General features: G+C 41.8%; 1 protein-coding gene across 2 annotated transcripts in view; it reads left to right on the forward strand.

Annotated features, from left to right (window-relative positions):
• Positions 1-27,065, forward strand: part of grm1a (glutamate receptor, metabotropic 1a) — a 56,585-nt gene that overhangs the window by 19,874 nt on the left and 9,646 nt on the right. For both annotated transcript variants that reach the window (XM_036985451.1, XM_036985452.1), the window contains exons 4-6: positions 17,284-17,519; positions 22,073-22,319; positions 26,615-26,783. In XM_036985451.1, coding sequence (XP_036841346.1) covers positions 17,284-17,519; positions 22,073-22,319; positions 26,615-26,783 — 652 coding nt within the window. The remainder of the gene's footprint in view (positions 1-17,283; positions 17,520-22,072; positions 22,320-26,614; positions 26,784-27,065) is intronic.

Here is a 27,065-nt window from a genome sequence, read left to right on the forward strand (position 1 = left end):
AACGTATCACTTTCAATTAATCGAAAATGAGACATGGCCTTCTGCACAAAGGCCGTTGGTGGAAGAAGGTGAGGACCAAAGCTCAGCGTGGTACATGTTCATCATTTATTAAATAGAACTGAACACAAAGTAACAAAAATAACAACGAACCCAGCTCCGTCAGGTACAAAACAGAAAACAACTACCCACAAAACCCATGTGGGCAAGAGCTACCTAAGTATGGTTCTCAATCAGAGACAACAATAGACAGCTGTCCCTGATTGAGAACCATACCCGGCCAAAAACAAAGAAATACAAAACCATTGAAAAATAAACATAGAATGCACACCCTAGTCACACCCTGGCCTAACCAAAATAGAGAATAAAAGCCTCTCTATGGCCAGGGCGTGACAGTATGATCTTTTCTTAGTAATCTACTTTAAAAACATTTAGGGTTCAAGTAAAACTTTTGAATAAGTGAAGCTTTTAGAGAGAGGTTTAGTGCTTTTATATTTAATCATCTCAACCCACCCAATTCATATTCATTATATAGATAGGTACGCTTTATTTTGTCTGGTTTAGTATCCCAGATAAAGCAAAATATGTTTTGCTCATATGATTTGAAAAACAGCACCATACGTTAGTGAGTAAACTGAGATATGACTAAGGAGTTAATCAGGGCAGTTTTTCCATAAATAGATACGTATTTACCTCTCCATGGTTGCAGGATCTTGTCTATTTTTACAAGTTTTCTATTGAAATTCATTGTGGAGAGCTTAGTTATATATTTTGTGATATGAATACCAAGTATGTCTACAGTACTTCCCCATCAGCCCATTTTATAGGTAAACTGCAGGGTAATGTAGCCTTGGAAGCCTTGGATTTCTAATCCTCTAATGTTGTTATTGGATCTGATTTTAGTAGCTAGCATTTCGATGGCCATAGATATGGTGACAGAGGACACCCTTGTTTAACTCCTCTTGACAATTCAAACCTCTCTGAGAAGTAGCCGTTATTTACTATTTTGCACCTGGGGTTGCTATACATTATTTTTACCCTTTTTATAAGAGAATCACCGAAATTGAAAAAAATCTAGGTAAATATAGATTTAAATCATCTTACTTTATCAAATGCCTTTTCAAAATCCAAGATAAATACCAGGCCTGGCTTCTTAAATGATTACACCCTATATCAGCTAGATGCAGGCAAGAGTGTGCAGGGCGGTATTGAATGTCACTATCTGTCACCTCAAATTTGTCTCGACCTTTGTGCACCTACGTTGTAAACTTTCATTCATAGGCTAGGTTGTAGCAACCTCATGATGGGTATAGGGGACATTTTTGTATCATGTATTAGCCTAAACCAATTGCTGTTACATTGAACTGGGTGAATGGAATATGAATGACAGTTATCCAATATGCTGTAATAGAAATCAGGCCATGCTCATGAAAAGAAAATTGTCCTCCCTCATCTTAAACGGCACTTAACGCCACTAGTGTTGCCAATATCAGACCGCTGCGCTATAGGAGCATCGCTGGAAAAAGCACTTTCCTTAACCCATAACAGTCTAAGCCCTGTCTAAGCTTGTGGAGGGGGCAATTCTACTAAGCTATATGGAATTGTTTTAAGAAGGTCATACCAAGGAAAGTTTTGCTATTTGATATGGAATTAGATTATTTATTTATTTGGCCTTACTGCTATTAGCCCATACAAACTCATTGAATAACAGATTCACTACATGGAACAACAGATCGTAATCCCCAAAAAATCTAAAGGAAGTTTGTTCTGAACTGTCTGTCCTATATCTGAGAGATAAAAGAAAGATCAGGAAACACTTGTTATTTGACATGTATTTAATCCCTTATTTTTGGCACTAAGCAGTCTCCATAAACTGTATACTGTGCTTTCATGCATTTTTTTCAACTGGTACCAGGGAACCTTCAGACAAGTATTGTGAGGCCTGTGGGCGTTCTAGAGTAACATGTATGTTTTCTAAGAGAGTCTCACCATTCCACATCGGGGTCATATTAGTGTGTAGGCCAAACTGTTTGGACGCTACAGGAAAAAGTTGGCAGATCAGCTGTACTGACTTCAGACGAGTTCGAAGACGCTTGAGAGGGTCGAAGAGTAAAATGGAGAACACCATTGTATTCATAAGAATCTCGTCTCTCCATGCAGATGATTTTGTGAGAAGACTGATTTTCGGGATGTCTCATGGTCTGACAAACACCACTCTAGCTCTGTCACCTTTCACCGGTTGTGGTGGATTGAGACGCACCCATTGCAGATATCTCTAGTTTAAACGGACAGATTTTTACAGGGATATTTCTTTTAATGCTAATTTGATTTCTTTAGATCATGTCAAATGAATTATCCATCGTATTGAAGCTCCAGTGTTTTCCCTGTCTCTCTTCTCTTACATTCCTTTTCCGATCTCGAATCCTTCCCTATCTCCCTCCATATCTTCTTCCATCCTTCCCGATTCCTTCCTCTCTCCACTCCACACGAGAGGATTTGTTTTTGTTGCTGGTGGGTAGGCCTCCATGGGCGAGAGAAAGAACTGGTGGCTTAGCTCTACATGCTTCTGGGTCAGAGAGAGAGAGAGAGAGAGAGGACAGTGAAAGAGGGAGATGAAGAAAGACTGACGGAGCAATGTTCTGGGCCAACACACATATGTGCGTGAGTGTGTGTGTGTCTAAAGCTTGGCTACAGTGTCATGGTTACACAGGCTTGGAGGTTGGCTGACAGATATTAGCTGATCAAAACACAGCCTGCTATTCCATGCTAATTTGTGTCGTTGCTTGCCAGTCGAGTGAGACGCTGTTGATGTGTATGTGAGAAAGAAAGACAGAGAGAGAGAGGAAGAGAGATGGCTAGAAATGGTATTAGACCTTAGGGTTGAGGGAGTGTGAAAGACGGGCAAAGACACAGAGAGAGAAAGAGAGGGAACAAGGTTAGGCTCCTAGTTGACATAGGGAGCAAGATAGAGGTAGAGTAACTTGACTGAGATGTAGAGAGAAGGAGACGTGAAGAGAGGGATTATGAGGAATGGAGAGAGAGGATTTCTTCCTATGACAGACAAAAATGCATAAAATCCAAGAGTGAGAGAGAGTGAGAGAGAAACGGACTGAAAGAAAGAAAGAGAATCAGACACACAGATACAGACAGACAGACGGGCAGGTTTAGAGTCTGAGAGCTCTTGTTTTAGAGCTCTGCTGTTGAACACTTGCCTGCTCTTCAGAGGAGGGCCAGGTGCACTCTCATATGGGAATACTTTATTCCTGCAGCCCCAGGCCTGCTTTAACACCCTACAGTACTTACACCACTCACTCTCCTCTTGTGTTATATTCTATTCTCGGTCAGATGGCTTGTCTTTTGTCTCCATCTCCCAGTGAAGTTGCTGAGAGTAACTAGTGGGGGAAGGAATCAGACAGTTGCAGATTGATCATCTCCATGGTTTCGCTACATCTGTTGCTCTTACCATTGTGTCAATCTTTGGGTCCTGTCACAATCTGTGAATGACAATCAGGTCCATTTGTAGAGATCTTCAGGGACTCTAGTGCCTTGGTCTGTAGTTTGAATCAAGATATTTTTCATGACTTCAGTCATTGTTTTATATCAGCATACAATAGATAGATGTGTTCAGAAAGAGAATGTAATTCATAAGGAATTTCATCATGCATCAAGGCACAGCTAAGCAACAGTGGAATGTACTGTAGTTAGTTGAATGTGGTTAGGTTGCATCATTGTGTCTGAGAGCATTTTGCTATATGTTTAATATCTCTGACTCTCTCTCGTTTGACTATGATAAAACGATGCAGCACTAGATCATAATGAAACAGACATTTTTCATTGATGATATCCAACAGCCCAGAAAAGTATTCTTTCCCTATTTATTTTTGAATTAACATTAAAACATTACTCAGGATCATTTTAGGTAACTCAAATTTTTCCTTTCTTTAAGCAAAGTTTAATGGACCTTCGTTCACATGGAGCACTTTTTATAAAAATGTTTCACCCATGGATTTGCCTTTCAAAGTGAATCATCCAAGCAGGTATTTGAATGTCTGGTTCCCTACCTTAGATTGTCTGGGTTGGCATGTGCCTAGCAATGGAATGAAAAGTAGGTTCCTTCAAATGAAAGACACCAAAACAACTCTCCATCTCTAGCTTGCAAAACACAAACCTCAAAAACAATGTTTAAGGTTAAATGTAAGCATTAACTCTGAATTCTTAAGGTTAGGGTTAAGTTTAGGCATTAACTGTAATGGGCGCGTGTTGGTGGCAGGGAAGTCGGGCGCAGGGGAACGAACTTGATCTAATTGGAGTCGTTTAATAAGTGCTCACAAAAACCAAAATATACAAAATAATCAAAGTGGGTACAAAACCCGTCGCACACCAACACACAACTTGCACATAACATACAATCAAACAATCTCCGACAAGGACATGAAGGGAAACAGAGGGTTAAATACACAACATGTAATTGATGGGATTGGAACCAGGTGTGAAGGAAGACAAGACAAAACCAATGGAAAATGAAAAATGGATCAGCGATGGCTAGAAGGTCGGAGACGTCGACCACCGAACACCGCCCGAACAAGGAGAGGGACCGGCTTCGGCGGAAGTCGTGACATTAACTCAGAAATCTTAATGTTAGGCATTAACCCAGAATGGTTAAGGTCAAATCAAATCACATTTTATTTGTCACATACACATGGTTAGCAGATGTTAATGCGAGTGTAGCGAAATGCTTGTGCTTCTAGTTCCGACAATGCAGTAATAACCAACAAGTAATCTAACTAACAATTCCAAAACTACTGTCTTATACACACAAGTGTAGGGGGATAAAGAATATGTACATAAAGATATATGAATAAGTGGTGGTACAGAGCGGCATAGGCAAGATACAGTAGATGGTATCGAGTACAGTATATACGTATGAGATGAGTATGTAAACAAAGTGGCATAGTTAAAGTGGCTAGTGATACATGTATTACATAAGGATGCAGTAGATGATATAGAGTACAGTATATACGTATACATATGAGATTAATAATGTAGGGTATGTAAACATTATATTAGGTAGCATTGTTTAAAGTGGCTAGTGATATATTTTACATCATTTCCCATCAATTCCCATTATTAAAGTGGCTGGAGTTGAGTCAGTGTGTTGGCAGCAGCCACTCAATGTTAGTGGTGGCTGTTTAACAGTCTGATGGCCTTGAGATAGAAGCTGTTTTTCAGTCTCGGTCCCAGCTTTGATGCACCTGTACTGACCTCGCCTTCTGGATGATAGCGGGGTGAACAGGCAGTGGCTCGGGTGGTTGTTGTCCTTGATGATCTTTATGGCCTTCCTCTAACATTGGGTGGTGTAGGTGTCCTGGAGGGCAGGTAGTTGTGCAGACCTCACTACCCTCTGGAGAGCCTTACGGTTGTGGGCGGAGCAGTTGCCGTACCAGGCGGTGATACAGCCCAACAGGATGCTCTCGATTGTGCATCTGTAGAAGTTTGTGAGTGCTTTTGGTGACAAGCTGAATTTCTTCAGCCTCCTGAGGTTGAAGAGGCGCTGCTGCGCCTTCTTCACGATGCTGTCTGTGTGGGTGGACCAATTCAGTTTGTCTGTGATGTGTATGCCGAGGAACTTAAAACTTGCTACCCTCTACACTACTGTTCCATCGATGTGGATAGGGGGGTGTTCCCTCTGCTGTTTCCTGAAGTCCACAATCATCTCCTTAGTTTTGTTGACGTTGAGTGTGAGGTTATTTTCCTGACACCACACTCCGAGGGCCCTCACCTCCTCCCTGTAGGCCGTCTCGTCGTTGTTGGTAATCAAGCCTACCACTGTTGTGTCGTCCGCAAACTTGATGATTGAGTTGGAGGTGTGCGTGGCCACGCAGTCGTGGGTGAACAGGGAGTACAGGAGAGGGCTCAGAACGCACCCTTGTGGGGCCCCAGTGTTGAGGATCAGCGGGGTGGAGATGTTGTTGCCTACCCTCACCACCTGGGGGCGGCCCGTCAGGAAGTCCAGTACCCAGTTGCACAGGGCGGGGTCGAGACCCAGGGTCTCGAGCTTGATGACGAGCTTGGAGGGTACTATGGTGTTAAATGCCGAGCTGTAGTCGATGAACCGCATTCTCACATAGGTATTCCTCTTGTCCAGATGGGTTAGGGCAGTGTGCAGTGTGGTTGAGATTGCATCGTCTGTGGACCTATTTGGGCGGTAAGCAAATTGGAGTGGGTCTAGGGTGTCAGGTAGGGTGGAGGTGATATGGTCCTTGACTAGTCTCTCAAAGAACTCCATGATGACGGAAGTGAGTGCTACGGGGCGGTAGTCGTTTAGCTCAGTTACCTTAGCTTTCTTGGGAACAGGAACAATGGTGGCCCTCTTGAAGCATGTGGGAACAGCAGACTGGGATAGGGATTGATTGAATATGTCCGTAAACACACCAGCCAGCTGGTCTGCGCATGCGCTGAGGGCGCGGCTGGGGATGCCGTCTGGGCCTGCAGCCTTGCGAGGGTTAACACGTTTAAATGTTTTACTCACCTCGGCTGCAGTGAAGGAGGGGCCACATGTTTTGGTTGCAGGCCGTGTCAGTGGCACTGTATTGTCCTCAAAGCGGGCAAAAAAGTTATTTAGTCTGTCTGGTAGCAAGACATCCTGGTCCGTGACGGGGCTGGTTTTCTTTTTGTAATCCGTGATTGACTGTAGACCCTGCCACATACCTCTTGTGTCTGAGCCGTTGAATTGAGATTCTACTTTGTCTCTATACTGAAGCTTAGCTTGTTTGATTGCCTTGCGGAGGGAATAGCTACACTGTTTGTATTCGGTCATGTTTCCGGTCAGGCTTACGATTTGGGATAGGCTTAAAACAAAAATCTAAAAAATAACTTTCTATCGCTGGATTAGAATTTTCAACCTTTGGAATCCTGTTGGCCCTAGTGGCCAGTTGCCACATCATCTCCCGATGTCCTCAAACACTTGATTGATGTGAAATACTGACTTGTATCACGAGTGGCCTGGCTGGATTTGGCATTAGATTTAATTTTTATTTCACCTTTATTTAACCAGGTAGGCAAGTTGAGAACAAGTTCTCATTTACAATTGCGACCTGGCCAAGATAAAGCAAAGCAGTTCGACAGATACAACGACACAGAGTTACACAGAGTAAAACAAACATACAGTCAATAATACAGTATAAACAAGTCTATATACGATGTGAGCAAATGAGGTGAGAAGGGAGGTAAAGGCAAAAAAAGGCCATGGTGGCAAAGTAAATACAATATAGCAAATAAAACACTGGAATGGTAGATTTGCAATGGAAGAATGTGCAAAGTAGAAATACAAATAATGGGGTGCAAAGGAGCAAAATAAATAAATAAATTAAATACAGTAGGGAAAGAGGTAGTTGTTTGGGCTAAATTATAGGTGGGCTATGTACAGGTGCAGTAATCTGTGAGCTGCTCTGACAGTTGGTGCTTAAAGCTAGTGAGGGAGATAAGTGTTTCCAGTTTCAGAGATTTTTGTAGTTCGTTCCAGTCATTGGCAGCAGAGAACTGGAAGGAGAGGCGGCCAAAGAAAGAATTGGTTTTGGGGGTGACTAGAGAGATATACCTGCTGAAGCGTGTGCTACAGGTGGGTGATGCTATGGTGACCTGAGATAAGGGGGGACTTTACCTAATGTATGTGATGTCTTGGTGATGTGAATCCACTTCAATCAGTATAGATGAAGGGAAGGAGACAGGTTAAAGAATGATTTTTAAGCCATGAGAAAATTGAGACATTGATTGTGTATGTATGCCATTTAGAGAGTGAATGGGCAAGACAAAATATTTAAGTGCTGTTGAACGGGGTATGGTAGGAAGTAGGTGCCAGGCGCACCGGTTTGAGTGTTTCAAGAACTGCAACACTGCTGGGTTTTTCACTCTCAACAGTTTCCCGTGTGTATCAAAAAGAACGGAGGACCAAGGCACTCTTCATATAATTAATTAAAATGCCTTTATTTGTATGGCATGTTCAATGGACAACTCCAATGCATTTCGGCTGCATGGCCTTCATTAGGGAGTACAAAGATGCGCTAATACAATGTTCTCTTTTGAACAGCGTTTTCCAATCAACCCTGATTTGAAGTGGTTACATAATTCATTGGAGAACACCAAGTAAGCAATACTATATATTAGATATGTAATCAAAATGCAAATCAAGGCTAGAAGCATTAGAACCATTAGAAAAGACAAAGTAGTTCTAGCCTTGAATAGGACTGGGCAAAGTGGTGAGAGTAGTGGAGCCATACATTTTATAGTACACTAAATCACAGCAAACAACTGTGTACATCAAGAATGGTCCACCATCCAAAAGACATCCAGCCTACTCGACACAACTGGACACAATTCAAGTCAACATTGGCCAGCATCCGTGTGGAATGCTTTCGACACCCTGTAGAGTCCATGCCCCGACAAATTGAGGCTGTTCTGAGGGCAAAAGGGAGTGTGTTTTGTACACTCAATGTATATTCTCCCTCAGGATGTGGTTGGAGGTAACACTGAACAGATGTCCCATCACAAGGGGGCACTAACACCTCATGTCAGGACGGGACGTCCCGTAGAGGGAACCATAGATTTAGGGAGAAGGTTTGAAGGGAGCAGTATCACACCGTGTGATGAGCTCTGAGCCCCAGCGTGAGCTACACACACTAGTCTACTCTACAAAGCTTCCCAGCATAGTGGACTGAGCTGTGTAGAGAAGCACATCTGTGGCTCTAGAACCCTTGACAGCTGTCTCCTCTCACTCAAGTATAACTACCTTGTATGGAATTATGTGCCTGACCTGCTTACTGATTTTACTTTATTACCCAGGGGAAATTGCATTTGATGCATTAAAAGCAACAGGCACAGAATGTGTCATCAACATGTTGTTACAGCAATCACTGAAATGCAATAGGCTACAGTTCTGTTAACTCAACGGTGAATCACTCTTTTGATCAGGATTGACACAAAAAACTGCTAACAGATTACTTTCCCCAACCGCGTTGGCTGTTAGTTGCAACAACTGTTATCTACCTTTAGTCACCACCACCAGTGCCTTTTCCATCCAATACCCAACCTCCCCCATTAGAAAGACTGTGTGTGGGGAGCATAGTCAGTCACATACACGCAATTAGCACCCTTCCTTTAGCTCCCCATCTAATGCTGCCTGCCTCAATGCTGTTATTACTACTGCATTTGAATAAGCTGCTTTTCCATTCATATTCTCTCGGAAGACATGAGAATACTGTATAGTACAGTATTTACACTGTAATTTGCCTCGCCTCTGTAATCACTGATAATAGTTAGGATTGAAAAAGGACCAAGATTGTTATACGGCTACATAAGGAATATGTGATCGGGAGACTGATTTTCTTCTGTTATTTTTACTCCTGTCCTTGCATCTATTTTCACCAGTGTTGCTTAGGTAGGCCTGGGACAGACGAGGACAGCCTTGGCTACCAGCATGGGGTGCATTATAGTGAAGTAGGTCAGTATAGTGGGACAGAGGGAGCCTGCCGGCCAGTGATTCCTGCCTTACAAATTATATTTCAACCATTTCCTCAGAAAAGGCTGTGAAGTGAAGGGTGCTGTTCTTTATAGGCGGCCCCCGTTTCAGCATTACAGAGATGATCTCTAAGTCTCTATTTCCCCACTTAGGATTATCCCCCGGTGTGTGTGGCATGATCTCTGCGCCTGACAGGACACACACCAGTGTGTGCCTGTGTATGATTCGAGAGGCCCAGCTCTACTCCTCTCCTCCCTCTGCCATGTTGCTACCCTTTTAACCCATTATACAAATCTAGGTTTAGATTACGTTTATTGGGGCATGTTGTGGGGGGTGTTGGCTAGTCAAGGGATGTCCCTTTCAGGTTATAGCTGTGATTTGTGTTTTGATGGAGAAAGTACATTTTGCTCCCTGAGGTTAGCGTGTTGCTAACGTTACAATCCCCATGGAGATTTGGTTTTGTTTGATGAGAGGCTAGGAGACTTAGGTGAATGGCTCTGAGTCTTGTCCGTCAAACAATAGCCTCTCAGGAACATATCTCAACACAGAAAGTCCACAGTTTTAAGATAACAGCACAATTCTAGCACATATCGCATACTGTAGAATGCCACAGAGGAGGCAACGATATGTCTACAGCTTTGTGTGTGATTACACACAATAGTAGTTCCACAAAGTCTTTCACAGTTGACTTATGAGTCTAAATTGCATCTCTTTTTGTTTCACTGAACAGTAGGCTTTACACACAGAATTTGAATATTCATAATATGCCACAGACTTGAATTGATAAACAGAAAACATTGTCAAGGACATCTCTCTCCAGTTGATGCATTTGTTTTCTTTCTAGTATGAAGGACTAGTGAATGACATTGAAATGATCAGAAAGGGCATGCTGGGTTGGCATCTGGATGTCATTGTGAGATCAGAACACGCTGAGGCTGAAACAATTTCCTTGATGGCCCCCTAGCTCACTTTTCCCTTGTTATAGTTCGCACACATGCAGTACGCATGAAAATGCATGCATACATGTGCATGCACACATACACAATTGAACAATTGCATGCACACACACACACACACACACACACACACACACACACACACACACACACACACACACACACACACACACCTCAAGAAAAACATGAAAACAGTCACTATGGTTCGGGAAAACACATTTCCTATGTAATACTTAAATATGGAGAATTGCCGGCTGGTAGCCAGCTAGCAGTAAATCTGTCTCTCCAAACACTGTACGCCATCGGTCCAAGGCAAACGGATCTGGGAGATGAATCTCTAAACTGGGGCGTGATGAATAAGTAAAGGCTGCTTGATCTGGATAGTGTTTTAATGGATCCCAGCTCGGCCAGGGTCGTTGAGCTGCCTCGGGAGAGGCCTGGCCTGCCTACCGTCATCTAGCTAACAAACTGCCACTTCTCTCATGCAAAATGAACTGGATCAGGAAGGAAGAGAAAGGGAAGAGAGAATGAAGAAGAAGGGAAGATAGGGGAGATTGGGTAAAATAGAAAAACAGGGGAAAAGAAGACGAGGAGAAAGAGAGAAGAGGGAGCGAAGGAAAGAGGGGGTGGGTTAAGATTGAGAGAAAGAAAGGAGAGAGTGGGAACTGCGGGGTGAGAGAGGGATAGGGTAGAGGTAGGGCTTGGCTCTATACATTTCAAACGATATGGTGGTTTGAATATAATCGGGTCAGTGGGCATTCTACTGGTCTTTAGACACTTACATTTGTTTGGGTATTCTTATTAAGTGTCTGCTTGTGTCAAATGAGCCAGAACAAGGGAACGCATAATGAATCTCTTTCTCTTCTACTTTTTAAGAAACAATTTTACAATCCATTCTCTCTCAGGAGAGAGTGCATGTGATTAAGGCTCTTCCCCGCCAATTAATTCATGGCTTCATTAATATACAAATGCGTTAGCTATCAAACTGGAACTAGATCATCTGAAATAGTCTGGGGGATTTGTTTGTTTGTTCTCTATCCTGGCACTCAGACCACTCAACTGAAAGATCTGCTGTGTTTTAGCTATTAATTATCTAACTGTTGGCTCGGAAGCTCTTCCACAACGCTGTCTCACAACACTAAGCATCCGTCAATCATCTGGCCAATGTTCTCTCACACACACACACAGCGATATCTCTAATTGACCACTTGATGCATGTGGTAATTTGGCCTTAAGTATATTTCTCTAGGAAAACAGTTGAATTTGATAGCAATTTACTGGAATAACAGGGAAGGAATATGCTAGAAATGATGCTGCCTCCAGTAATTAAACTAGCTGTTTTTCTGTATGTTAGTGGTATGTTAGTGGTGTATTTGTGTGTGTTTTTACAACGACCTTTACAGAGAACATACACTTTTATTATAATTTTAATTGATGACTCATATAAGTAATATATGTTGTCTCAAATATGTCACACCATATCTGAACTCAGCAAAAGAATAAACGTCCCTTTTTCAGGACCCTGTCTTTCAAAGATAATTCGTAAAAATCCAAATAACTTCACATATCTTCATTGTAAAGGATTTAAGCACTGTTTCCCATGCTTTTTCAATGACCCATAAACAATTCATGAACATACACCTGTGGAATGGTTGTTAAGACACTAACAGCTTACAGACGGTAGGCAATTAAGGTCACAGTTATGAAAACTTAGGACACTAAAGAGGCTTTTCTACTGCCTCTGAAAAACACCAAAAGGAAGATGCCCAGGGTCCCTGCTCATCTGCGTGAATGTCCCTTAGGCACGCTGCAAGGAGGCATGAGGACTGTAGATGTGGCCATGGCAATAAATTGCAACGTCCGTACTGTGAGACGCCTAAGACAGCGCTTCAGGGAGACAAGATGGACAGCTGATCATCCTCGCAGTGACAGACCACGTGTAACAACACCTGCACAGGATCAGTACATCCGAACATCACCCCTGCGGGACAGGTACAGGATGGCAACAACAACTGCCCGAGTTACACCAGGAACGCACAATCCCTCCATCAGTGCTGGACCAGACAGGACTGGAAAAAAGTGGAGGGTCCGTCATGGTCTGGGGCGGTGTGTCACAGCATCATCGAACTGAGCTTGTTGTCATTGCAGGCAATCTCAGCGCTGTGCGTTACAGGGACAACATCCTCCTCCCTCAAGTGGTACCCTTCCTGCAGGCTCATCCTGACATGACCCTCCAGCATGATAATGCCACCAGCTATACTGCTCGTTCTGTGCGGGATTTCCTGTCAGTGTTCTGCCATGGCCAGCAAAGAGAAATGTCCGGGAACTTGCAGGTGCCTTGGTGGAAGAATGGGGTAACATGTGGGGCGGCAGGTAGCCTAGTGGTTAGAGCGTTGGACTAGTTACCGAAAGGTTGCAAGATCGAATCCCCGAGCTGACAAGGTAAAAATCTGTCATTCTGCCCATGAACAAGGCCACTGTTTCTTGGCTGTTATTGAAAATAATAATTTGTTCTCAACTGACTTGCCTAGTTAAATAAAGGTTAAAAAAAACATCTCACAGTGAGAACTGCCAAATCTGGTGCAGTCCATGAGGAGGAGATATAATGCAGCTGGTGGCCACACCAGATATTGACTTTTACTTTTGACCCCCCATTATTCCATTTCTGTTAGTCACATGTCTGTGGAACTTGTTCAGTTTCTGTCTCAGTTGTTGAATCTTGTTTTGTTCATACAAATATTTACACGTTAAGTTTGCTGAAAATAAACGCAGTTGACAGTGAGAGGAAGTTTACTTTTTTGCTGAGTTATGTAGGAAAATGACAACAAACATGTATTCGATTGTGTTTGTCACATAAGTCATATAAGTTACCTCACTAACATATAAAGCAAAACACACAAAATCTTACCAGATACTTATTAGATTTTTGTACAAATCATCTTCTCCTGCCATACAAGATTCTTATGAAATGTTCATCATTATTTTCCATATAAGATAGCAGTGGTATGTGTTTGATAGTATTAGTATAGCTGTGGAGGGTCTGTGTTTTCATGAATATTGGATAAAAATACCATTAACAGTATTCATGATACATGAACTCATGAAACTTAGCTAGGTATGAATTCAATCAAATTTGGCCTCCATTGGTTTGACTGTTTTGATGAGATATTTAAACTAAGTAGATATAGCACAGCAGGATCCAGCGACGGCATGAAGAGAGAGGGAGAGAGTGTCATTTTTTCTTTATCGCAAACTCCGATGTGAAAACAGCGATGCATGTCTACCTTGGCAACAACTCATGAATTATTCATTGAGATGTTAAATAAATGCTCCACACACACACACACACCAAACCCAATCTCTCTCTCTCTCTCTCTGCCATAGCCTGCTGTTGCAGTTCTCCACGTCTGTGGGGACAAATATTGGAGGTCCGTATATAACACTGTATCAAATTTAGAACATCAAATGCAGTCAGCTACCTTGGGTCAGGGAATGGACTTGACTAGTGATAGGGAGGGAGGGGGAGGGCGGGCACAGGGAACAATAATTATGTTGTTGTGATTGTGAATATTTGATGGGTGGAAGAGTGACAGTGGTTTGGGATTTGAGCATAAATGCACATAGAGTGCACACACCCACACAGCCTCAGAGGCAAATGTGACTGTGACAAATCAGATGCATGTCTGTGGCCTAAACTCAATTAAGACAGAGGAAGTTATGATTCTGTTTGGCTAACCTTTCTAAAAATAAAAAAAAACGTTTAAAAAAAAAACAGAATTCAGAGGTTTGTCAGTGGAGGATTATTTAGTGGCATCACCTTAACTGAGCTCGAGAAAGCAGGAAACATTTTCCCGTGTCTTTGATAAGTGCTAAAAAAAACACTTAAAAATGTTCAAGCAGTCCACTACATCACTCTTTATATGCTTCATATCCCTTGGATTTCACAGTTTCTCTCAGACCTCTTTTAAAATGGCAGAACATAACACACACCAACCTGGTCTCAGAGCATTTCGTATTATTCTGTACGTATTCCCGAAGGCTCCATTTAGTATGATACGTTTCGTTTGGTATGGGTACATAAGAGAGATTGTTACTTCAGGCAAACGTCTACACTCTAAAAATTAGGAGTTCAACAACGGTTTTTCCAAGATCCTCAAAATTCTTTGAAGAACGAACCTTAAGGTTCTTGGCACTGAAAATTGCCCCCTAAAGGTACTTCCAAGAACCCCGTAGGAGGTGGGGTTAATCGAGGATCCTCCTTAGTTGGTGGGGGTTCTTGCAGGAACCTAACTGCCCAACTAAAACATTTGAAGGTAGCAGGTGCAGGAACTTAACTGAAAAATGTAAAGATCTCCTGAATTTAAAATAAGGTTTGTCCCTTGCATGATCTAAATTGATATTGTTTTATGATGATACCATCTATATTTTCATATTTGTGCAGAAAATGGACACAGTTCAAAGGATATCAATCAACAAATAGGTAAGAATATGGAGGCTATCAGAATATGTTGAAGGCTAGATGTATTGGGTGCAGATGACTGATCTGGTCACTTTTGTGTCTGGGTCTGCAGGTTTACACACAAGGAGGCATATGAAGGTATGTCAATTGGTATTGGTATGTTATGCTGACCAGATTTACCATCCTTACCTCTTCAATGAATATCCCATAGGCCGTCATTGAAAAATAAAAAAATAAAAAAAAATAATTAATTTTACCTTTTATTTAACTAGGCAAGTCAGTTAAGAACAAATTCTTATTTTCAATGACGGCCTAGGAACAGTGGGTTAACTGCCTGTTCAGGGGCAGAACGACAGATTTGTACCTTGTCAGCTGGGGATTTGAACTTGCAACCTTCCGGTTACTAGTCCAACGCTCTAACCACTGACTTGCCTAGTTAAATAAAGGTTAAAAAAATATATATAAAAAAATATTATTAATAATAAGTGGGGGTAGTTAAAAAATGAACCCCAAAATAACTTAATGTGAAGTTTCAATGTGAAGGACCACTAAAGGATACTCCAGGAACCTTTTCTTTTTAGAGTGTAGCAACCCAAAGTTTGCAAGTTTGAATCTCATCATGGACAACTTTAGAATTTAAACAACTTACTACTTTTTTTGCTACTTTGCAACTACTTTGCATGTTAACTAACCCTTCCCCTAACCCTTTAACCTAACTCCTAAACTTAACACTAACCTTAACCCTAACCTGGCTAACGTTAGCCAGTTAGCTAACTTTAGCCACCTAGCTAGAATTTGTATCATATCATACGTTTTGCAAGTTCGTAACATATTGTACGTTTTACAAAATCATAACATATTGTACGTTTTACAATTTTCGAACATATTTTACATTTGCTAATTCCTAACATATAATACGATTTGGAATTTATAGCATATTATACGAATTATAATTTGTAACATATCATACGAATTGTCATTTGTAACATGTCATACAAATTGTAATTTGTAAAATATCATATGAAACGGGTGATGGAAATCCACAACTTAATACATATCATACGAAATGTAATTGATACTAAATGGAGTGTCTCAGATTTACTTAAAAATAATATGAATATAATATGAAATGCTCTGAGACCAGGTTGCACACACACACACACACACACACACACACACACACTCACACATGCTCTTGCCCATCAGAATATCCCTTCTGCATGTGGTAATTGGCTACTGGCTCACTTACTCTCTAATTGGAGGGTAGCTGTCAACTGTACAGATATTCTAGGCTGCTGCATCCAGAGAAGCACAGCTTAGAAGCTCTGTATATCAACTCGTTTATTTTCTTTGTCTCTGTCTCTAGTCTTTCTTGTTCATCACTCTAAGGGTCTCCAGGCTTCAAATGCATGTCTAAATGAGCTTAGTTTAATGGGGATTCTGACACAGAGGGGAAGGAAAACCAACAAGGCGATTGGTGGACTGTAAGTAGAGTTGAAAATGAAGACGGAAGCCATGGGAAGAGGTATAGGAGGACGGGCTCATTGTAGTGGATGGAATGGAATAAACGAGACCTTCCTCCTATAGCTCCTCCCACTAGCATCCACGGATCCACATAGAGATGGAGATAGTAGTGGAGAGAGACCTTGGGAACATTCAGTGGTCACAGAGCTCACGCTAAGGGGCTAAAGATCCCTATAGATACCATAGAAACTATGGTAGACTTAAAGGCCACTGCCTATTACCTTGAAGAGCAAAGGAGCAGACCTTTGCAGTGGGATTTGATTGTTGGGAAGGATATGACATAGGACCACAATGGAAATAAGTCATACACATGTTTGTGTTTACCATAGACGTTCTTAATAAAGTGCATCATTTTGTATGTGTACCTTGTTTTAAATGATCAAATAAACTAAAAAAAAAAAAAAAAAAAGAACTATGTTCTGCTACTCTTTTGTCCACTCCTCTCTTCGTGTGGCCTGGTCTGAAAGAACGCTGTCAATGAGGGTAACAAGAAAGTGAGACTATTCTAACTGGCTGACATCCTTGTTGGTTGGATACAGGTTACCTCCCATCTTCCAATAGTTCTATCAGATCAGTGTGCAGCTAGAATGCACTAACACTATTGCCACGGCTAGCAGAAAGCCCAAGTGTCACTGGATGAATGTCTGAACTCCTGCTCATGATTTAATGGGGAAATGTAACACAGACAATTATTTAGTCAATCATTTTGTTTTTCCATTGTAATGAACGTTTTGTTTTCTTGAGAATGAACTTGCTCTTGTTTTGATCAACCTCCCAATACAAATATAGTTCATTATCTGTGTGCTCAGTATTTTCTCTCTCTCTCTCTCTAGTGATGGATGGGCAGATCGAGATGAGGTGGTGGAGGGGTACGAACAGGAAGCAGAAGGTGGGATCACCATGAAGCTGCAGTCAGAGGAAGTAAAGTCATTTGATGACTACTTCCTGAAGCTGCGTTTGGACACCAACACACGGAACCCGTGGTTCCCAGAGTTCTGGCAGTACCGCTTCCAGTGCCGGCTGGCCGGACATCAACAGGAGATTAAGAAATACAAGAAAGTCTGCTCCGGTGAGAACGACTAATAAACTACACTAGGCTACCCAGAGCCATGAGGACTGAGCAGGGGTTAGGTTGGGAATCAACAAAAGCAATGGGAAGAAATCATCAGATAAAGATCATACAGTATTTTCTATTGTAATAATACATGATAAGATAGGCTGAGGACAAATGAATGATGTTAATGTTTTGAACATAGGCTAGCAATTGTATGATAATGTATTGTCTCCCTTTTTTCCTTTCCAAATACTCTCTCTGCTTACGAACAAAAGGTGATCTAGGTAAATTGAGTTGTTGCCCCGCCAATGATTAGCATAGTGATTTACATTTAACACCTGAAATGATGCTTGATAGGCATGCGATCAAACATTTTGTAAGAAAAAACTATTTTAAGTACTGATGTTATTGTGAGTGTATTCACCTCAACATGAAGGTATTACACGTGTACTACTGTGTAATACCTCATTATCTTAAGACTTGAGTAAACCAAAATAGCTTGATCCAAGCATTCAAAACGTGACAAAATTGCAGAGCAGTGTAATGTAGCTATAATTTATGTTATTATGTTATTTTCTCTTCTTAAAGATCTCCAAGGTGGTAAGTGTATATTTCGAGATTAAAGAGATGCTGACTTTACCTGCACCTGCACTGTACTGTATAAGCACTTCACTTTGGCAAGACTTGTAGAGTTTGACTGGTGCTAGCTCTGAGGATTATGTTGGCATGTTGTACTACCACTAGACCAGTGAAATAAATAGAATGATCCAAATTGGCTGCTGTGCTCAGAGAAAGCCTGGGGTAGGGTCAAATCAGTCAAACTCTAATGCATAAACTCTTGGGTTGTTTTAAAAAAAAAGTACTGCAATGTGAAGAGAGAACAAGGAAGAATGAGTCACTGAAACACCCTGTTCAGTAGAACACCACTGTATGAGAGAGATGTGTTCTACATACGGTGCCTTGCAAAAGTATTCATCCCACATGGCGTTTTTCCTATTTTGTTCCATTACAACCTGTATTTTACATTGATTTTTATTTGGATTTCATGTAATGGACACACAATAGTCCAAATTGATGAAGTGAAAGGAGAAAAATAACTTGTTTAAAAAAATTCTAAAAAATAAAAAACATAGAAGTGGTGCGTATTCACCCCCTTTGCTATGAAGCCTCTAAATAAGATATGGTGCAACCAATTACCTTCAGAAGTCACATAATTAGTTAAAGAAAGTCCACCTGTGTGCAATCTAAGTGTCACATGAACTGTCACATGATCTCAGTATATATACACCTGTTCTGAAAGGCCCCAGAGTCTGCAACACCACTAAGCAAGGGATACCACCAAGCAAGCGGCACCATGAAGACCAAGGAGCTCGCCAAACAGGTCAGGGGAAAAGTTGTGGAGAAGTACAGATCAGGGTTGGGTTATAAAAAAATATCAGAAACTTTGAACATCCCACGGAGCACCATTAAATCCCTTATTAAAAAATTGAAAGAATATGGCACCATAAAAAACCTGCCAAGAGAGGGCCGCCCACCAAAACTCACGGACCAGGCAATGAGGGCATTAATCAGAGAGGCAACAAAGAGACCAAAGATAACCCTGAATGTATATGGGAGACTCCCCAAACATATGGAAGAAGGTACTCTGGTCAGATGAGAAAAAAAAATAGTTTTTTGGCCATCAAGGAAAACCTTATGTCTGGCGCAAACCCAACACCTCTCATCACCCCGAGAACGCTGTCGTGACGTTGTATTAGTTAATGTGACGACTGTTGTTCATCGAATGATTAAAGTTTCTAATTGTGTGATTAACTGAATCAAGCAATTATTAACTCATTAACCTGGGGCACCATGGGAAAACTAGTTTCTATTGAGTTTCTATTTCCCAAATTAACTCAAAGAATATCGATTTTACAACAGCCGCTAATTAACCAGTTGCCTCTACCAATCTCGTTCTGAACGTCGTATAGCCCGTGAATCTGCACGGACCCGGGTCTCACCATTGAATTCGTACCACACCAATCTTAGTTGAATATTTATTTACTAAATAGCTAAAATGATGATTAAAGATACACATAGACAAAACACATTATAGGCTATTGATCAGAACTTAGTATAACGGGCCAACACACTATGGCGCGTGTTACCCACGATGGGGATTTCAATAGAGAGAGAAAAAAGAAAGTACACGAGAAATATACATTTGGGTGAATTTGTCAGCTATGCTATTCTAACCCTAGCCTTGCCCCAAACTGCCGCTCTTATGGGTCAGAATATAATGATGTAATTACGTGGGGATGATCTCCGAGAATTCTCTGCATAGGCCTTTAGCTGTTCGATGACGCACTACTCCGGCGCACCTTTCTGAGAGTCCTCCCGATGTCAGTGTCCTTTTTGGCTTAGGAGTCTGTTCCCTCACCCTTTGCTCTAGAAGGGGTCTTCTGAGGACAGACAGCTCTGTAGCTCAGAGCTCACAGCATAGGAATGAAACCCTTTAGATACCACGATTCGATGGGAGATGGAGGCTAGGTGGTTCGACTTGAATTCACATGCTTAGACATAGCTACTCATCCATAGCTTGGGTAGAAAAGGATGACTTTGTCCTCAAATTTGCGTTGCGTTCTGGGTTTGTTGACTTTTTAGACCTTGCTGCAGCAGGGGTCACGTAGTCCTGTTGTAAATTCTATACTCACAAGTTGTATACCCTTGGGTCAGAAGTGGGCGTAACCGCCTTTAGGGCAATTCTCTGGGCGTACCAAGTTAATGAGGCAAGGTCTAGATTTTATTCGAATCCAATTTATACAACTAACTTAACATTTCATCTTCCCCAAAACATTCTCTTTGATTTGGATATTTTCCATACAACGTACAATGTATAAAAGTCAAACATATACTAGGAAAACTCTTCACATTACAATGTTTTCGTAATACCGTCATCTATTAACCTTTAATAACAAAACCAAAATTACATACATTTTCATATTCCATCTATCGTCATGACCACCATTGTGGCTGACGGAAACCATTGTTTCAAAGTCCCTTTATTTCATGTTTAATGTTCTGAGGCTGGTTCTCCATAGTAACAGGACAAAGGAATTTACCAGGTGCGTGAGGGGTCATAACCCCCCCATCTTCAGACCCCTAGATCTCTCCTCCTCTGTTAGGGTTGAGAGATAATCTGTAGGGTTGTGGTCTCCTGTAACCTGACCTGGTCAGGACAGTCATGACAACACCATCCCCACAGTGAAGCATGGTGGTGGCAGCATGGGGATGTTTTTCATCAGCAGGGACTGGGAAATTGGTCAGAATTGAAGGAATAATGGATTGCACTAAATACAGGGAAATTCTTGAGGGAAACTTGTTTCAGTCTTCTAGAGATTTGACACTGGGACAGAGGTTCACCTTCCAGCAGGACAATGACCCTAAGCATACTGCTAAAGCAACACTCAAGTGGTTTAAGGGGAAACATTTATAATGTCTTGGAATGGCCTAGTCAAAGCCCAGACCTCAATCCAATTGGGAATCTGTTGTATGACTTAAAGGTCGCTGTACACCAGCAGAACCAAGCGAACTTGAAGGAGCTGGAGCAGTTTTGCCTTGAAGAATGGGCTAGATGTGCCAAGTTTATAGAGACATAACCCAAGAGATTTGCAGCTGTAATTTGCAACTGCAAAAGGTGGCTCTACCTTTTAGGGCGGTGAATAGTTATGCACGCTCAAGTTCTGTTTTTTTGTCGTATTTCTTGTTTGTTTCACCCAAAAAAATATTTTGCATCATCAAAGTGGTAGGCATGTTGTCTAAATCAAATCATACAAACCCCCCAAAAGTCCATTTTAATTTCATGTTGTAATGCAACAAAATAGGAAAAATGCCAAGGGGGGTGAATGCTTTCACAAACTACTGTAGATTATCCCCTCTGCTGACTATCTGCATGATCACCACAGACAAAAGACAGCCTTTTTCTGAATGTATTGAGAAACAATGGGAAAAGAAGGAGAGAAAATGTATGAGATTTAAGCCGTTATAAGAAGAAAACAAATATGGAGTGGCACCTCAGGTACGGTATGATAGAAGGGGGAATGAATATCTATTTTTTTAAATGTCCCTATCAGTGCTATGGTTGCCTTATTCCCTGTGCTTGACAATGCTTTCAGCTGGCAAACCAAAAATGCGTGTTACACAATATGGTGTCCACAGACTTTACTGTTGCTTCCTCAAGATTCCTCCATCTTCTGTATCTTTTTGGGGAAAAATTAATAAGCTTCTGGACACCTTATTGTGATCTACTGTATAGTGTGAGCCAGTTATTTTGTGCTGCAGAAGAGAGATGTTTTGTTGTATTTTTTTAATCAAATTATAGTTCCAAACTCAGTTGTTTATCGGTTGAGTGAGAAGGAAGTTGTACAATTCTCTTGCCGTACAATATTATGTGTGCCTACATTTACACATTGATATGGCACTGTAAATCCAGCACAAACAAACAAAACGGCCACAGTCCTTAGAAAAACAACATCAACCAATTCCAAACCACCATTTTGACATTCTGGTAATTTCCCACTAATCCCCAGGCAATGAGAGTCTTCATGAGAACTACGTCCAGGACAGTAAGATGGGCTTCGTCATCAATGCTATCTATGCCATGGCCCACGGCCTCCATGACATGCACAGTGAGCTGTGCCCTGGCCAGCCAGGCCTGTGTGAGGCCATGGACCCCATTGACGGCAGCAAGCTGCTGGAGTACCTGCTCAAGACCACCTTCAGAGGGGTGTCAGGGGAGGATGTGTACTTCGACGAGAACGGGGACACTCCTGGCAGGTGAGGAGCGAGATGGGGAGGGGAGGGGGAGGGGGCAGAATGTTGAGATGGAGAATTGTTGGTGAGCAGATTTTGTGTAAGAAAAACCATGAGCTGGCACACACCCAGAGAAAATTATTTAGTGAAGAGGTGCTGACTAACAGAGAATAAACTGGAAGCTATAAAAACAAATGTTTTTTTTTACCCCAAAATTACTGGGAGGTTATACAGTGGCTTACGAAAGTATTCACCCCCCTTGGCATTTTTCCTATTTTGTTGCCTTAGAACCTGGAATTAAAATTGATTTTTGGGTGGTTTGTATCATTTAATGCAAAATATTGTTTATTGTGACACAAACAAGAAATAAGACAAAATAACTGAAAACTTGAGTGTGCATCACAATTCAACCCCCCAAAGTCAATACTTTGTAGAGCCACCTTTTGCAGCAATTACAGCTGCAAGTCTCTTGGTATGTCTCTATAAGCTTGGTACATCTAGCCACTGAGATTTTTGCCCATTCTTCAAGGCAAAACTGCTCCAGCTCCTTCATTCTGTGTGGGTTTTGCTGGTGTACAGCAATCTTTAAGTCATACCACAGATTCTCAATTGGATTGAGGTCTGGGCTTTGACTAGACAATTCCAAGACATTAAAATGTTTCCCCTTAAACCACTCAAGTGTTGCTTTAGCAGTATGCTTTAGGGTCATTGTCCTGCTGGAAGGTGAACCTCCATCCCAGTCTCAAATCTCTGGAAGACTGAAACAAGTTTCCCTCAAGAATTTCCCTGTATTTAGCGGCATCCATTATTCCTTTAATTCTGACCAGGTTTCCAGTCCCTGCCGATGAAAACTTCCCCACAGCATGATGCTGTGGGGATGGTGTTCTCGGGTGATGAGGTGTTGGGTTTGCGCCAGACATAGGGTTTTCCTTGATGGCCTAAAAACAACATTTTAGTCTCATCTGACCAGAGTACCTCTTCCCCGTGTTTGGGAGAGTCTCCCACATGCCTTTTGGCGAACACCAAACATGTTTACTTATTTTTTTCTTTAGGAAATTGATTTTTTCTGGTCACTCTTCCGTAAAGCCCAGCTCTGTGGAGTGTGCGGCTTAAAATGGTCCTCTGGACAGATACTCCAATCTCTGCTGTGGAGCTTTGCAGCTCCTTCAGGGTTATCTTTGGTCTCTTTGTTGCCTCTCTGGTTAATGCCCTCCTTGCCTGGTCCACAAGTTCTGGTGGGCAGCCCTCTCTTGGCAGGTTTGTTGTGGTGCCAAATTCTTTAAATGTTTTTAAAATAATGAATTTAATGGTGCTCTGTGGGATGTTGAAAGTTTCTGATATTTTTTTATAACCCAACCCTGATCTGTACTTCTCCACAACTTTGTCCCTGACCTGTTTGGAGAGCTCCTTGGTCTTCATGGTGCCGCTTGCTTGGTGTAGTCACTTGCTTGGTGGTGCCCCTTGCTTAGTGGTGTTGCAGACTTTGGGGCCTTTCAGAAAAGGTGTATATACAGTGCCTTGCGAAAGTATTCGGTCCCCTTGAACTTTGCGACCTTTTGCCACATTTCAGGCTTCAAACATAAAGATATAAATCTCTATTTTTTTGTGAAGAATCAACAACAAGTGGGACACAATCATGAAGTGGAACGACATTTATTGGATATTTCAAACTTTTTTAACAAATCAAAAACTGAAAAATTGGGCGTGCAAAATTATTCAGCCCCTTTACTTTCAGTGCAGCAAACTCTCTCCAGAAGTTCAGTGAGGATCTCTGAATGATCCAATGTTGACCTAAATGACTAATGATGATAAATCCAATCCACCTGTGTGTAATCAAGTCTCCGTATAAATGCACCTGCACTGTGATAGTCTCAGAGGTCCGTTAAAAGCGCAGAGAGCATCATGAAGAACAGGGAACACTCCAGGCAGGTCCGAGATACTGTTGTGAAGAAGTTTAAAGCCGGATTTGGATACAAAAAGATTTCCCAAGCTTTAAACATCCCAAGGAGCACTGTGCAAGCGATAATATTGAAATGGAAGGAGTATCAGACCACTGCAAATCTACCAAGACCTGGCCGTCCCTCTAAACTTTCAGCTCATACAAGGAGAAGACTGATCAGAGATGCAGCCAAGAGGCCCATGATCACTCTGGATGAACTGCAGAGATCTACAGCTGAGGTGGGAGACTCTGTCCATAGGACAACAATCAGTCGTATATTGCACAAATCTGGCCTTTATGGAAGAGTGGCAAGAAGAAAGCCATTTCTTAAAGATATCCATAAAAACTGTCGTTTAAAGTTTGCCACAAGCCACCTGGGAGACACACCAAACATGTGGAAGAAGGTGCTCTGGTCAGATGAAACCAAAATTGAACTTTTTGGCAACAATGCACAACGTTATGTTTGGCGTAAAAGCAACACAGCTGAACACACCATCCCCACTGTCAAACATGGTGGTGGCAGCATCATGGTTTGGGCCTGCTTTTCTTCAGCAGGGACAGGGAAGATGGTTACAATTTATGGGAAGATGGATGGAGCCAAATACAGGACCATTCTGGAAGAAAACCTGATGGAGTCTGCAAAAGACCTGAGACTGGGACGGAGATTTGTCTTCCAACAAGACAATGATCCAAAACATAAAGCAAAATCTACAATGGAATGGTTCAAAAATAAACATATCCAGGTGTTAGAATGGCCAAGTCAAAGTCCAGACCTGAATCCAATCGAGAATCTGTGGAAAGAACTGAAAACTGCTGTTCACAAATGCTCTCCATCCAACCTCACTGAGCTCAAGCTGTTTTGCAAGGAGGAATGGGGAAAAAATTCAGTCTCTCGATGTGCAAAACTGATAGAGACATACCCCAAGCGACTTACAGCTGTAATCACAGCAAAAGGTGGCGCTACAAAGTATTAACTTAAGGGGGCTGAATAATTTTGCACGCCCAATTTTTCCGTTTTTGATTTGTTAAAAAAGTTTGAAATATCCAATAAATGTCGTTCAACTTCATGATTGTGTCCCACTTGTTGTTGATTCTTCACAAAAAAATACAGTTTTATATCTTTATGTTTGAAGCCTGAAATGTGGCAAAAGGTCGCAAAGTTCAAGGGGGCCGAATACTTTCGCAAGGCACTGTATACTGAGATCATGTGACAGATCATGTGACATTTAGATTGCACACAGGTTGACTTTATTTAACTAATTATTTGACTACTGAAGGTAATTGGTTGCACCATATCTTATTTAGAGGCTTCATTGCAAAGGGGGTGAATACATATTTACTCACTTTTTACTTTTTTTAATGAACATTTTTAAGTAATTTTTTTCAAATTCACTTCACCAATTTGGAGTATTTTATGTATGTCCATTACATTAAATTCAAATAAAAATACATTTCAATTACAGGTTGTAATGCAACAAAATAGGAAAAATGCCAAGTTGGATGAATACTTTCACAAGGCACTGTAGATATGAAGTGTGCGACTTATAGAGCAGATTTTGTGTGAAATGACTATGAACACACATGCATGGGCATACATACACATACTGTACATGGACACACACAAACACACACACACACACACACACACACACACACACACACACACACACACATACACAGAGCATGTGGAATCATAATCATAATGGGCTGCAACTGGAACAGATTAAATGCATCCGTGTGCTGCAGCAGTCATTTCTACTTACAGCGTGTGTAGTCAGTCCTCTCAGTGTCACAAATCAAATCTATCCCTGACAGACAGGTGAAAAATAGCCCCAGTCACCTGTTATTCAGCCAGAGGTCACGGCTAGTACTCAGACATGCTACCACAATCACAATAGATCTAGATTCTGTGCCCTGGTAAGTGTCTTTACATGAAAAACGTCTAACTATATTGAATGTAAGATGTTCAAGTAATTTTGGATAAAGGGGTCTGCTCTAAGCAAGGGACTTGTTATCATTAAGATAACTGCTTCTTATTTACTTTTACTTTCTCCCTTTATCTCCATTTCTTGACCTTGCTCTGTTTTTCTCTCGCTCTCCCATAATCTCTCTCTGTGCCTCTCCCCCTCTTTCACCCCCTCCATCCATCTCCCACCTATCTCCTCTCCCCCTATTTTACCCCCTCCACCCATCTCCCACCTATCTCCACTCCCCCTTTCACCCCCTCCACCCATCTCCCACCTATCTCCTCTCCCCCTTTTACCCCCTCCATCCATCTCCCACCTATCTCCTCTCCCCTCTTGTACCCCCTCCATCCATCTCCCACCTATCTCTTTAACTGTCTCGCACCCCTTCACCCTATCTCCTCTCCCCCTCTCAGGTATGACATCATGAACCTGCAGAGTGTGGGTGACGGTAGCTATGACTACCAGCAGGTGGGCTCGTGGCACGAGGGCATCCTGAACATCGATGACTGGAAGCTGTGGATGAACAACAGCGACATGGTCCGTTCCGTCTGCAGTGAGCCCTGCTCCAGGGGACAGATCAAGGTACAGACACAACTGGGCCAAACCAGTCTAAACCAGGCTGGACCAGGCTGGATTAGGAAAGGTCCTGAACCAGTCCATCAGGAATTCCCAGGACCCAGTTTCATAGAGAACTGCTCTGTCTGTGTTTCCGCTCTGATGCTTTTGTTTAATTTGAACTAAGTTATCTCTGTAAATTGATCCCTAGTCCAGGAATGTATGTGCAGATATCATCCCTGGTTGAAAAGGGTTGATTTTTATTGTGTTTTAACATAATGTTGTGGAGCCTTCAGTATCTTGAAGAAA

The sequence above is a fragment of the Oncorhynchus mykiss genome, chromosome 8 (assembly GCF_013265735.2).
Source record: "Oncorhynchus mykiss isolate Arlee chromosome 8, USDA_OmykA_1.1, whole genome shotgun sequence".
Taxonomy (NCBI): domain Eukaryota; kingdom Metazoa; phylum Chordata; class Actinopteri; order Salmoniformes; family Salmonidae; genus Oncorhynchus; species Oncorhynchus mykiss.